The 12,509-nt window shown below is 36.8% G+C and overlaps 1 protein-coding gene and 1 long non-coding RNA gene across 4 annotated transcripts; one reads left to right on the top strand and one right to left on the bottom strand.

The window, feature by feature from the left end:
- The first annotated feature begins 7,963 nt into the window (after positions 1 to 7,963).
- On the top strand, positions 7,964 to 11,922 carry LOC126712760 (uncharacterized). 2 transcript variants are annotated; one of them, XM_050412220.1, is made up of 3 exons: positions 7,964 to 8,375; positions 11,312 to 11,451; positions 11,563 to 11,922. In XM_050412220.1, exons 1-3 carry the CDS (start codon positions 8,342 to 8,344, stop codon positions 11,896 to 11,898), a joined length of 510 nt encoding a protein of 169 aa, XP_050268177.1. In that variant the 5' UTR covers positions 7,964 to 8,341; the 3' UTR covers positions 11,899 to 11,922. The 2 variants fall into 2 exon arrangements, with proteins under 2 accessions (XP_050268177.1, XP_050268176.1); XM_050412219.1 differs by having other exon boundaries at positions 11,551 to 11,922.
- Positions 9,656 to 10,569, bottom strand: LOC126712761 (uncharacterized). 2 transcript variants are annotated; one of them, XR_007651156.1, is made up of 4 exons: positions 10,531 to 10,569; positions 10,407 to 10,451; positions 10,217 to 10,265; positions 9,656 to 9,751 (listed from the first exon to the last, which is right to left on the bottom strand). It is a non-coding gene; the product is annotated as an uncharacterized LOC126712761 (long non-coding RNA). The 2 variants fall into 2 exon arrangements; XR_007651155.1 differs by lacking the exon at positions 9,656 to 9,751 and having other exon boundaries at positions 9,758 to 10,265.
- Positions 11,923 to 12,509: the final 587 nt, after the last annotated feature.

Genomic DNA, 12,509 nt, shown 5'->3' with positions numbered 1-12,509 from the left:
AGTTTAGATAAAATGAGTAACAAAAAAAATTTAGCTAAGCACATGATGAGGACCAAAAACATCAACTAAAATAATTTCACACTCAAGCAGCAGCAACCACAAGCCTAGCAAGAACATAGAGCAATAGCCGTAACACAAACCCATCTCAAAAACATAACCAAATGCGAAAAATCAAGGGGGAAAAACACAAAATCAAGTAGAAAGGAGTTCAAGAATGAAAACCCATACCTGTTACTTGAAGATTTTGAGCTAAAAAGGAGCAACAATGGAGTTTGGAAATGGGAGCACGGAGTGTTTGGGAAGGAGACAGTTTAGAGAGAAGATGAACAGTCACAAAAGTTCGAGGGAAAAACTGAAAAAGATTTAAAAACTGCCCCTATTTTTGCCAAACACGCGTTTTTCGCGACTTGAGTGAGTCGCCACAAAGTCGCCAGTTCAAGCCGCCAAAACACTCAAGGACAAAAATTTGAAAAATTTTCCAAGTGTTTTTCGCGACTGGAAGGTCTACCCGCGAGTGAGTCGCGAGCTGAGCCACGAAAATCTCTGAGTAACCCTCGCGACTGGACCTTCCACTCGCGAACAAGTCGCCAAAAATGACCCGCGAAGACGCGACTGAGGCTCGCGACTTGACTTACCCGCGACTGAGCCGCCAAAGCAGGGCAAAACTGAGTTTTTGAAATTTTCAGATTTTTAAACAAAATACTTTCCAAAAACACCTAAAAACACTCAAAAATCTTTTTGTGTTTGAATTAACAAAGATTGAGCATGTGAAAACACATTTCATCAAGTACAATCACACAAATGAATATGGCATTTATTGAACATAAACTTGTGTGTTGTGTGTGTGGATATCAACAATGAGATAGTCCTTAGTCTAATGTGAAGTTTCAATGATCAATTCAACCAAGGCATACACAATTAGCACTAGATCAAGTGATCCATCTCAATTATAGAAATATGTATATATGACTTCCCACAAAACTTGATAACATATCTTAGAGCTTTACATTTGACTCCACTTTCAACCATAACATTTGATCTTTTTGATCTTTTGAGGCAATCACCTCTCATTTTGAGAGTGATATTTGATATTCCACTTTAATGAACAAGCCTTTGGCTTTTTGAATAAACATTCTCTTAAATATAAGGTCGTTTACCCTTTTTCCTAGTCGAATACTAGAATGTGCGACAGGTTTTTGCAGCTCAATAGCTCTTTTCATTTAGAGATTTACATTTGGTGAGCTCTTTTTAGTAAAAACAAAAAATAAAGAGTGGGAAGATATATAGACACAAGTCTATGCATGTTTCAAGATCATCATAACCATTCACTAATCATTCATGACAAGTTTGAAGATCTATTTACAACAATCACATAGATTTCAAGATTTCTCCCACAGTGATATGAGTGCAAAGAAACAAGTAATGCTCGAAAATGCACAAAGCCATTAGCGCAAAGGTACAAGGCAAAACAGGTTTTAAGACAAAAGCTCAACAATGTCAATCAAACTTTTTGATTTTCTAATTTTTATGTGATTTTTGGATTTTTGACACTAGAAGAAAAAGATTGATCAAAAAAGAAATAAATTAAAAGTATGCACAAGTAGACAAGCAAACCAACCAACAGCAAAAACACCAAGCAAACAAACAACCATCGTCACAAAGCATAGGAAGTATTAATGCATGGACATGTTATAATGCTTATGCATGAGTACCCTTTTTCACCCACACGTCACTTGCGTTTAGGGTGATTTCCTTATAGGATTGGGTACGGGAGTTAGGGCTTTCAAACCTTCGTGAGAAGCTTTCCAAGCAGTTGGTGAACGCACCAATCATCTTCATCATGTTCATCATTCCGGGATCACCATTCTGATCTCTAGATTGTTCTCCTGCCCAATCTCTTCTATCATTTCTAGGTCCTCGTGACCTTTGAGGAGTTGCACTATTTTTTGCTCTCAGCTTTTGGCAATTTGGTCGAGTATGCCCTTGAAGTCTGCAATGATGACACACATAGTTTGATCTAGGACCTCTTTGTGGTCGTGGACGAGACTTGGCATGAGATTCAGACCTGCCCACATATTGATTGCGAGGATTCAACACCCGTTGGTTCTCCACATTCTTCTTCTCCTCCATCTTGAGCTTCTCAGCAGCAAGGTCAACTACAACTGGATCTTTAGCCTTTACAAACTTCACTTCTTTAGTGACAGTTCCAGATGAGCTACTTCCTCCGGTATATCCCAATCCGGATTTGTCTGAAAAATTCTTTTGAAATGAAATAACATCATCTAGCTTCTTGGTGGTGACCCTCTCTATTTTAGCATTTGCTTGCACAACCTCTTGCTCAAGAAATCTCACTTTTGTGTAAGTTTCGGACAGCTCACCATTCAGTGTTTCTATCTCACATTTGGCCTCCCTATATCGGATTAGGAGACTTTTGTAATCCTCCTCTGCCTTCTTCATTTTTCTCACAGCAGCCTTGGCCACCCTTGTGTACTCACCCGACTTTTCCAGGTTTGAGTTATAATTCTCTTGAAGATTGGTTGTGCTTTCATCTTCTTCAACATCTGATTCTTCAACAATTCCCAGTGATTCTTCGTCGCTATGTTCTCCAAGGTCTCGTACAAGTAGATTCAACTCGTCTGAAGACTCAACATGAGCAATAGTCATAAAAGCTGAATAGTTCCCCTCTCCATCACAGCTTTCTTCAGATTCTGAGTCAGATGAATCCGAGTCACTCAATGTCGTGGCATATACTTTGCCTTTCGATTTCAAATAATTCGGACATTCCTTCTTAAAGTATCCATGCCCGTTACATTCGAAACAAGTGACACCTTGTGTAGGTTGGGATTCTTTTCCATCTTTCTTTTTGAATTCCTTTTTCTCCCTTCCTGAACTTTGGAATTTTCCTTTATCACCAAATTTGCCATTATTTTTGAATTTCAAGAATTTTCTGAAATTTTTAACAAAGTATGCAACATCTTTGTCAACCACATCTTCTCCCGATGAGTCTTGATCTTCCACCTTCTCATTAATGGTCTTAAGAGCAAGAGATTTGCTCTTCCGTTGATTGGGCAGCGACATCTCATAAGTCTGAAGAGACCCAACCAGCTCCTGGACTTTGATGTCATCAAGGTCCTTGCTCTCTTCAATTGCTGTCACTTTAGCACGAAAACTTTCCAACAAAGATCGAAGGATCTTCCTTACAATTTTAGAATCCTCCGTTTTCTCCCCCAAATTGAACTTGCTGACAACCACCTCATTTAGCTTCCCATAGAAAGAGTCAAAGGACTCATCCTCACTCATTTTGAGCTCCTCAAACCGAATGGTCAGCATTTGCAACTTGGTGTCTTTTCACTTTCTTCGTGCCTTCGTAGGTGGTTTCCAAAATCTCCCATGCTTCTTTGGCAACGGTAATGTGAGAAATCCTGTGAAATTCATCTGGAGACACACCACAGAAAATAGCATTGAGTGCTTTACTGTTAGCATTAGATGCAGCAAGTGCTGCCTTATCCCATGTGGATTTGGCTGCCTCAGGTCTGGTCCAACCAATCTCAACAGCACCCCAAACAGATTCATCAATAGAACACAGAAAAGCTCTCATGCGAACCTTCCAAAAAGCATAATTACTACCATCAAAATATGGAGGTGCATTTAGGGATTGAGACTGATCCATCTCAAAAGGGAGTCAAGGATCACACAATGGTATTGAAACCAATAAGGGTGTACCCGCTCTGATACCAATTGAAAGTTCAAATATGTGTATAAACACCCTTGAATGTTTAGACCCCCAAATTATAACTTAACCAATTCAAGCATTATGTCAAACAACTAGTGTGCGGAAAATTAACATAAGTTATAATATAGAATTGGTAAAACTATCTAAGCCAAATTAAAATCACAACCCACAGCAGATAATAAAAAGGCAAAGATAGAGAGGAAGGAAGATGCAAACACAAAGACAACACGCGATGTGTTATCGAAGAGGAAACCGAAGCCCTCGGCGTAAAACCTCTCCGCCGCCCTTCAAGCGGTAAACAATCCACTAGAAAATATAGTTGGGATACGTGGATAGCAATAGACCCTCCAAGCCTAATCTACCCAGTGCACCTAAGCCCTCCAAGCTTCTTGCTCCAACGAGGTTGCGCCGAACCTTTTTCTTTTCTAGCTTCCCAGATTCCGCTACTAAACCGTAGCATCAACCAATGAAGATTGGTTCCTTCCTAATTGCTTCCCAGAAATCCAAACAGCTCTCTCACAGTAATGAAAATGGTGAGAACAAGGTTTGGTAAGATGCCTCTCAAGGATTTGACAATGGAGAGGAAGGGAGTTGAGGAATTTGAAGAGACACTAATGTATAGATTGTTAGTGAATCAATCTTGTTTTTCTTTAGGGTTTCTTTCTCAAAATTCTCTCTGGAAGCTCTCTTACAATGGTGGGTAAAAGGGGTATTTATACTGGAATGGGAGAGGAATGTGAAACGTCAGGTTTTACAAAACAGGGGTGGCTCGCAGCTTGACTAAGTCACGAGATCCAGTCGCGAGATAACCGTATGGCCAGTTGTCCTATTTTGTCCTGTAGTGCTCCAGCTAGCATGACTGTTCACCTTTCGGCATGCTTGGCATGTGTGTTGCGTCTGGCGGCTTGCAGCTGCGAGTCACCCGCGAGGCCAAGCCGCGAGTCTCTGTTTTCTTGCACACTCTTGAGCAAACTTCACTCTATCTCACTCACTACCCTTACAACAAACTCACCTAAATACAGGGTTACTAAATGTTGAAATACAACCAAATTTGGCACGGAATAAAGCCAATTAGATGGTTGAATAAATTCAACCTTACAAGTTACAAACATGTATTTTTCTAGTCCTTCACCATCTAACGTGAATGTAAAAATTGTATTTTGAACAATTGCTAAAGCTTTAGACGAGGAATGATGAATAAATGAATTTAATTATGTAAATTATTAATTTGAATAATGGCTAATTATAAGTAAGACTAGATGCATGATAAAATGAGTATACTATTTTCTTTTTCTTTTTTCTTAATTTTAGAGATTTAAGCATTTAATAATGTAATTTTTTTAGATCTCAAGCTCAAAAACTTGATCTAAGCTCGAGTTTGAACTTGATATTAAGTTTGAATTTGGCTTGACTAATTAATCAAGCCAAACTCAAGTTTTTTGGCTTTCCCACGAACTCAAGCTCAAACATTATTTTTAGGCTTGTCACAAGCTCAAGTCAAGCACAAACTTTTGATTTTTCCTGATGAGTCAAGCTTGAACATGCACTACTCGACAAAGCTCGGCTCATTTATAGCCCTAATTCCCACTTTGACCGTGGGAAATTTTAGACCAACTCTGCCAAAAAAAAAAAAAAAAACTATTTAAGTTCTATTTTGTCAACCCACAAATTAGCAAACAATATCTTTAAAAGGCAATCTTTGAAACAAAGAGAATATTATCACCAAAACTAATCAAATATGTAAATGTGTTTGTGAAGTTGATTTCCCAATTGCAATTTCTATAAGCTTTTATAAAAAAAGATAAATAGCACATACAAATATGACCCATAGAAACTAAAGCAATAGAAACCCAAACATAAAAATCAAAACCCCTAAGTGGAAATCTTAATAAATAAAAAAAGCATTCAAAGAACTTGAAAATAACGGGGAAAAAAAAACATACGAAACAAAAACAAAAACAAAAAAAAAAAAAGAAGAAAAAATATTTCAATAAAAATTTATTAATAAAAACTATTAGATATTTTTCCTTCGCCTAGTGAAAATGATGTTCCTTTTATTTTTAATTTTTAAGTACAAGTACTTGATTTATTGCTGGACGAAACGTGTGGGTAATGGGTGTTTGAGGCGGGGTGTCAAGGTAGCCGTCTAAAATTTTTAAACAGTGCAAACTGCATATGAATAATTATGTTACTTCAGGTTTGCCAGTTGTTTATAAAACTTTAAAACATTGCATTGCCAATGAATAATTAAGTTAGTTCGAGTCTAAAGAGGTATGTTCAATATGGCACATGGCGAAAGCTTATGTTAGGCACTCACTCTACCCGAACAGAGTTCAACCTTTTAGACTTAAAACTACCTTTTATGTATCCATATACAATATGCAATATGCCAATTTTTGATATGCCAAAATATACATATTAGTTCTAGATCTAAGATTAGATCTAATCCTGGATTTTATAGATCTACTTATTGAAAGAGGATTTTAGAAATTAAATAAACAACAACTTGGATTTAAAAAACAAAGTAAGAGATTTATGTGAGAAAACATATTTTATATATAAAAATATTAGATCTGATTTTTGCTATGAAAAATAATTAGATTTTGAATAAAAAAAATTTCAAATATGATTTTAAAAATAAAACAATGAACAGATTTTGAAAACAGATTTCAGATTTGGTTTTCAATATGAAAAATAGAATATTTTTTACAAAGAGATTTCAGTTATGTTTTTTACAAAGAGATTTCAGATCTGTTTTTTAATATGAAAAATATATAGATTTTGAAAATAGATCTACAAAATCAAATCAAAGACCTAATTTTAGATCTAGAATTAATTTTTATGTTAATGCATGAACAATGTTTAATTTATTCATATAATCATCATGTGAACAAATTGACCATGGCAGTATGAGCTAGCATGTGAAGAAATCATGTGCAAAATTTAAACAAAGCATACAAAGAAATCGTATGAACAATTTAAACGTGTGAAGAAAATTAAAACCTACTGACATGCATGAACGAATGAAAGCAATAGGGAAATTTCTTTTGAAACGAGAGAGACGAGATCTCTTTAAAGAAAAGTCACTAACAAAAAAGAGAGAGTTGAAGGGAATGTTCTCTAAAAAATGGTCGGATCTAGTGTTATTGCTACTTGCTGCCATTGTTGATAAGAACTCGTAGTTAATCCCTTCCTTTCGTTTTTGCTTTTGTTTTTGAGTTGCCACTTATTCCTTTCCTTTCACCCCTTTTTTTTGGCCGAGGGAGGTAATTAATATTTTCAGCATGCCAAAAGGACGAGGGTAAGGCAATTGTAGAATCAACAAGTATGTACAGAGGCAACCCATTCGGACCTATTGCATTCCTTTTAGCCCCCCCTTGATTATTTGCAAATACTGATACTTTTTTTTTTTTTTCCATTTTAAAACTCGAGAACAAAACAACACCTACTGCTACAGTCATAATCAAGGAGATTGCCTTAGAACCTACCTCATCAAAAGGAGGTCTAGGCTTTAAAGAACTGACCACAGCTGATTTTGAAGCTTTTACGGAAATGTTCGAGCATGGAAGTATGATGCTGGACCTTTTCCTAAGTTTTGTGTGCCAGATGACCCCTAGTTGATTTCTGCGGGTTTAGTGTTCTCAATGCCGGTGTTTCTTTTTTAGAGAAGGAAATAGAATGCCATGACTTCATGGAGAACTTCACATTTGGATTGTGTATGGGTAACTTTGCGTTTAGTGTGTTGTGCAAGGTATTAATGGATATGAAATATTTTGAACTTGATTTCATTTGTGAGACTAAGCATTTGGGGTGGGAAAATGTGGTGAAAGATTTCATGAAATCAAGCTTAGGCCTAGGCTTTCTTCTCGATCGTTTATTGATGAAATCGGGCTTAGGCCTAGGCTTCCTTCTCAATCGTTTACTTCCGTAAACGATCGAGAAGGAAGCCTAGGCCTAAGCCCGATATCATCAAATCTTTCACAGTTTCCCACTCCAAAAGCTTAGAGCCTGTTTGGCCAACAAAATTTGGTCACTCAATTTCCGTCACTCAATTTCCATCACTCATCACTCATCACTCAATTTTTCACATCTGTTTGCCTTCATCACCCAATTTCTATCACTCAATATTTTTCACACTATTCATGGACCCCACAACTGTTACTATGTCAGACCACTTCTGTTTTGTTACCCGCGTACCATTTTCATCCCCATCAAAATTTTGCTTTTTCTCATTTCCCCTTCCCCTTCAGCCCTGTCTCTCTCCCAAAGCAAAAACCCAAACCCAGAAAAATGTCTCAACCTCCCTCGCCTCGTCAGTACCATCATCACCGGTGAACAACACCCAAGTCTCCGACGTGTATAGCGGCGCGATCTCCTCCATCGTGACCCATTTCCCAGCGGTGCCGACGAGAAAACCCAAACCCATTAAAATTTCTCAAGCTTTCTCGCCTCGTCAGGACCATCACCAGTGAACAACATCCAACTCTCCGACGTGTACAGCGGCGCAATCTCCTCCGTCGTGACCCATTTCCCAGCGGCGCCGACGAGCAACAACACCAACATCACCCATTTCCCCATTTTGTCACGGACGATCTCCTCCGACCCAAGATGGTGCTTCCCTCCCTTACTCAGCTCAGCTTAGGTATTCCTCCGTCGTGACCCATTTCCCTTTTAAATATGTTTGTTGCTGAAAGGGTTTTGTTTTCCTATTTTGTAGATCTGCTAGTGGTTCTATACTTTTAATAATAATACTGTCTGTGTTTGTGGGAAAAAGCCCTCTGATCTTTGTATTTGATTGGAAGCTGGCAATGGGTATGGGTTTATGTTTTCGCAGGAGATTGAATCCCCAGATCCTTGAACAATTTTTTTTGTCAATAATTTGCATAGATGTTCATATATTTTCATGTCTGCTTTTGTGTGAAAATTATGTTTTAGTGATATTATTTGTTACTCTAAATAACCCATTTTCCCACTGTTTGAAGTATGCCGGTTTGCTTCACTAATTGGTTACATGAATTCTTCGAACAAATAGGCTTACTAGATGACAGAGAAAGTTTGGTTTGCCAAGATGAAACTGATAGGCAGAGCCAAAGAATTTTGGTACAGTAATGAAAAACTCCATCTTAAAAGGAACAAACTTACCATAACCAATTAGGTAGAAATGAAAGAAAAAGATAAATATTTACCTCAATTCTATCTAGAGAAGTATCTATTCCAATCCTAACAGTGTTCATGTAGATTCTAATTCTAAGTCTCAATCTACTATGGAACAAACTCTAGAAAATCTGGTAAAAGTCATCCAAACCCTTTCAGCGAAATTTAAGAACTTGGACGCTAAGGTAGATGGCCTTGGTTCCTAACTAGGATCCATTGAGTCTTCCATCCAAAAAGTGCCCAACAAATTGAAGATGACACTTCCGAAAGGAGAGGCAATACCACCAAAACTTATGCTTATTGAACTACAAGTACCAACAAATGTTGCTACAACGCTAGGGCAACAAGAACATATCGCAGAGCCTAAACAAGGAATTGAAATACCAGAAACATGGGTAGTAGACTTAATACAACCTATTAGAGAGTCAGATATATTGCTTATCTCTGAGAATGAGGATTCCTCACTGCTTGGTGAAGAAAAAATTTAACAATAGAGCAAAGAAATAGTAAGTTACCTAAGCTGATGATCATAACTACAATAATTATTGTCCTTTACCTGGAAAATTTTCACATTAATTTATATTATTTGAAAAGAACAATAATTATGCATCAATTTTAGTTCTCTTCTTTTCAAAAAAAAAAAAAAAATTATAGTAGGAAGCTATCTAAATGGGAATGTACCTTGTTAATCCCCAAACAATTAACCTTTTTATTTTTTTCCAGAAGTAGTAAAACCATGCAGTAAATGTATTAGATAGAATTTATGAAATCATAAAACTACCTTGCCAAGTGCGCAGCAAATGCACGAGCAAAAGCGTCACCCCTTCTTTTAGCATCTTCAGTTCTACCTTCACTTGCTACCGCCTACCATATTGCTCATTAAAATCTCACAATCATAATGAGACAATAAAACAAACCCTTAATATATTTTTATACATATATTGGCTCTTAAGCTTCCCACTTCTTATACCAAACAATTAATGAAAAATTAATAAAGCACACAAGCTACTCCCAACAATATACACGTGGTAGCACAGCATTACTATAACCAAACAAAACAAGGGTGCACATAGCACAATAGATTAAGAATAACTTTCTCTAATTTATTTCTTTCAGGAAATTTGGCGGGCCAGATGCCGGCATAACACATCATACGGCCCCTAGCACATAATAAACAGCAGATTAAGGAAAAAACTTGGTGTTCATTAATTGCAGTGTTACCAGAACTTCACAAATATTTCACTTTTTTGTCACTTGTTGCATGGCCAGATTGTGTATTTGTGTGTTTGAGAGAGATTTTGGGGGTTTCATGATGATATCTATTTTTACCTTATCAACAAGGTCGGGCAAATGCTCTGACAGGACAGTAAACCAATACCTACATTAAGATTAACATTTAAAATAAGCTAAAGAGACATTAGATTCATATTTTTGTAAGTAATGATTGGGCATTAACCATTCTTATCGCTTATTATGTAAAAAGAAAATCAGAGATTCCAGATTCACTGTATGTACTCACTCTAACTCACTGGGATCCGCAAGATCAATAGTGTTAGGCTCATACCTGCAGGAGAACTAATACAATATTAGAAATCAAACTTTTTAGAAGTAAGCTTATCTAATTAGAGTAGTATGCAACATACGTTTTTGGGTCTGCCAATAGAGGGAACACCTCTAAAGTGTTGTATAGTTGTTCGTAGATTAGGATGGAGTATGAAAGTGTTGTTATGCATTAGCTTATCAAAAGTTTTTTTCCATGGTCGATTAGAGAGTGCTGGCATGAAAAATCATAGGGACTAAAGATATTTTTCTGACAAAGCACTTGCAAAAATCTTGGCATTTCATTTGGTGGCGGTAACTATTGTGAACAACGCAGAGAAGAGTCTTTTTTTTTTTTTTTTAATAATTTCTTTTAGCTCCCTCCATTATTTTGAGTCCAATATATATATATATATATAGAGAGAGAGAGAGAGAGAGAGAGAGAGAGTGCTTCTTAGCAAAGACAATCATTTTCTCCTCTCCCTCATTTTTAGTTCTTGATCTTGGTTTTACACTCCATTGATTAAGCCAAGATCATAGAACCCATTTATTTACTCCAACTATATTTTAATCCCATTGTGAGCAAAGTGTTGAAACTGCATAGCCAAAGGCTAGTAAGGTTTACTGAGAAATTCTTCAAGAGATTCTTGGAGTACTAGAGGTTTTAGTTTAGAGGAGATTGCTATACAAGGATTTGGGCGTTCTTACTATAGCAACAGGAAGGAAATTAGGCTAGACAAAGGTTTTATGAGTCGTTGACTATGTAATTCAGTAATTGTTCAAATTATATTTGTTTTGAGGCTAATTGAACATTAAATATACCTATAATATGTCTTCTGCCAGTGTGTTATTATTGGACTTATTGCATGAGTTTCATTTTCTCAGCCTGTAATATGTCTTCTGCCACTACTTATGAGTTCACTTCTAGTGGCCATATGTGCGATATGGATCGGTGTGTGGAAAGGACCTCCCTATCTATCCGTAATTTCGGTAGGAGGTTCTATGGATGTCAGCAGTGGTCGCCGGTTAGTATTACATGATTTTATTGTCATTACATATTTGACTTGTCATATTCTTACTATCTTTGCTAACCATCTTTTATATGCCTTCAATGTTGTATGCAGGACTCCGATCAGGCATGTAAGTTCTTCAAATGGTTGGACAAGAACACATGCCCACGTGGCCGTGCAACAGCACCACTTGTCCATGAAAGGTTTACCCGATATAAGGCCAAGGCCATAGCTGCAAGAAATGAAAGGGATGAGGCTCATGCAAGGGAAGCAGAAGCACGGGAGCTCCTAAGGATAGCAAAGCGCAAGGCTGAAAAAACTAAGCTCGCACTCCAGACTGCTGAAGACAAGGTCTACAAGTATAGGCTAGCTTTATTTTTCTCTTGGACTATGGTTGGCATTTATTTTGTATTCTCTACTGCTTTTGGGGGCCATGACCATACACAACTGTGTCTACCATGACCCATTGACGATCACGTGTGTAATGTAAATATCTTTCATATTTAAGCTTTTTTTTTTTTTTTTTTGTTGGATCATCTTTTTCTTTTCTTTTTTCAAAGAAGAGTTTGATTAGCTATGTAGTTGTTGTGATCCAAAATTTTGCAATAGTGTATCCTGCTATATTTCTAGATTACTATATACTTGTTAAATGATGTGGGGAATGATGAGGTGATCTTGGGGAAAGTTGGATGAAACAAATGTGAAGCAGCGTGCTTTGTGCAGATGTGTTCAGTTTTGTGGGGCAAATTTATGGCTGATGCGTATATTTGTGGGGCAAATTTAGCACTTCCCCCTCTACATATCCTAATTCCTAAATCGAATGTTATCCTTATTTTCTTCTAATAAGTCAATGTTATCCTTTATGATCTAAGTGATGAAGTAAAGATGTTCTATCTTATTTACTGGTTTTGGTTCGAATATGAAAGTATTTTGTACAACAAAACCAAAAGTAATCCCGATCAGTAACTTCTTATTCAAATGGATTCTATTCCATTTTTTTAAAAATAAATCTACAAACCTTGTATAAGTGAGGCACTAAACTGCATTAAGATTATCAACAAGTACCCTTATGT

This window comes from Quercus robur, chromosome 2, assembly GCF_932294415.1.
Source record: "Quercus robur chromosome 2, dhQueRobu3.1, whole genome shotgun sequence".
NCBI classification, from domain to species: Eukaryota; Viridiplantae; Streptophyta; class Magnoliopsida; order Fagales; family Fagaceae; genus Quercus; species Quercus robur.
The sequence above is the reverse complement of the archived record's forward strand: the minus strand, read 5'-3'. Positions and strand labels throughout refer to the sequence as shown.

What these genes read in the sequence shown, in the direction of transcription:
- LOC126712760 (XM_050412219.1), top strand. Translation starts at nt 8,342, where the DNA reads ATGGTGCTTCCCTCCCTTACTCAGCTCAGCTTAG. An exon ending in CCTTACTCAGCTCAGCTTAG is followed by an intron (nt 8,376 to 11,311) that starts GTATTCCTCCGT and finishes TCATTTTCTCAG; the next exon opens with CCTGTAATATGTCTTCTGCC. An exon ending in GATGTCAGCAGTGGTCGCCG is followed by an intron (nt 11,452 to 11,550) that starts GTTAGTATTACA and finishes TGTTGTATGCAG; the next exon opens with GACTCCGATCAGGCATGTAA.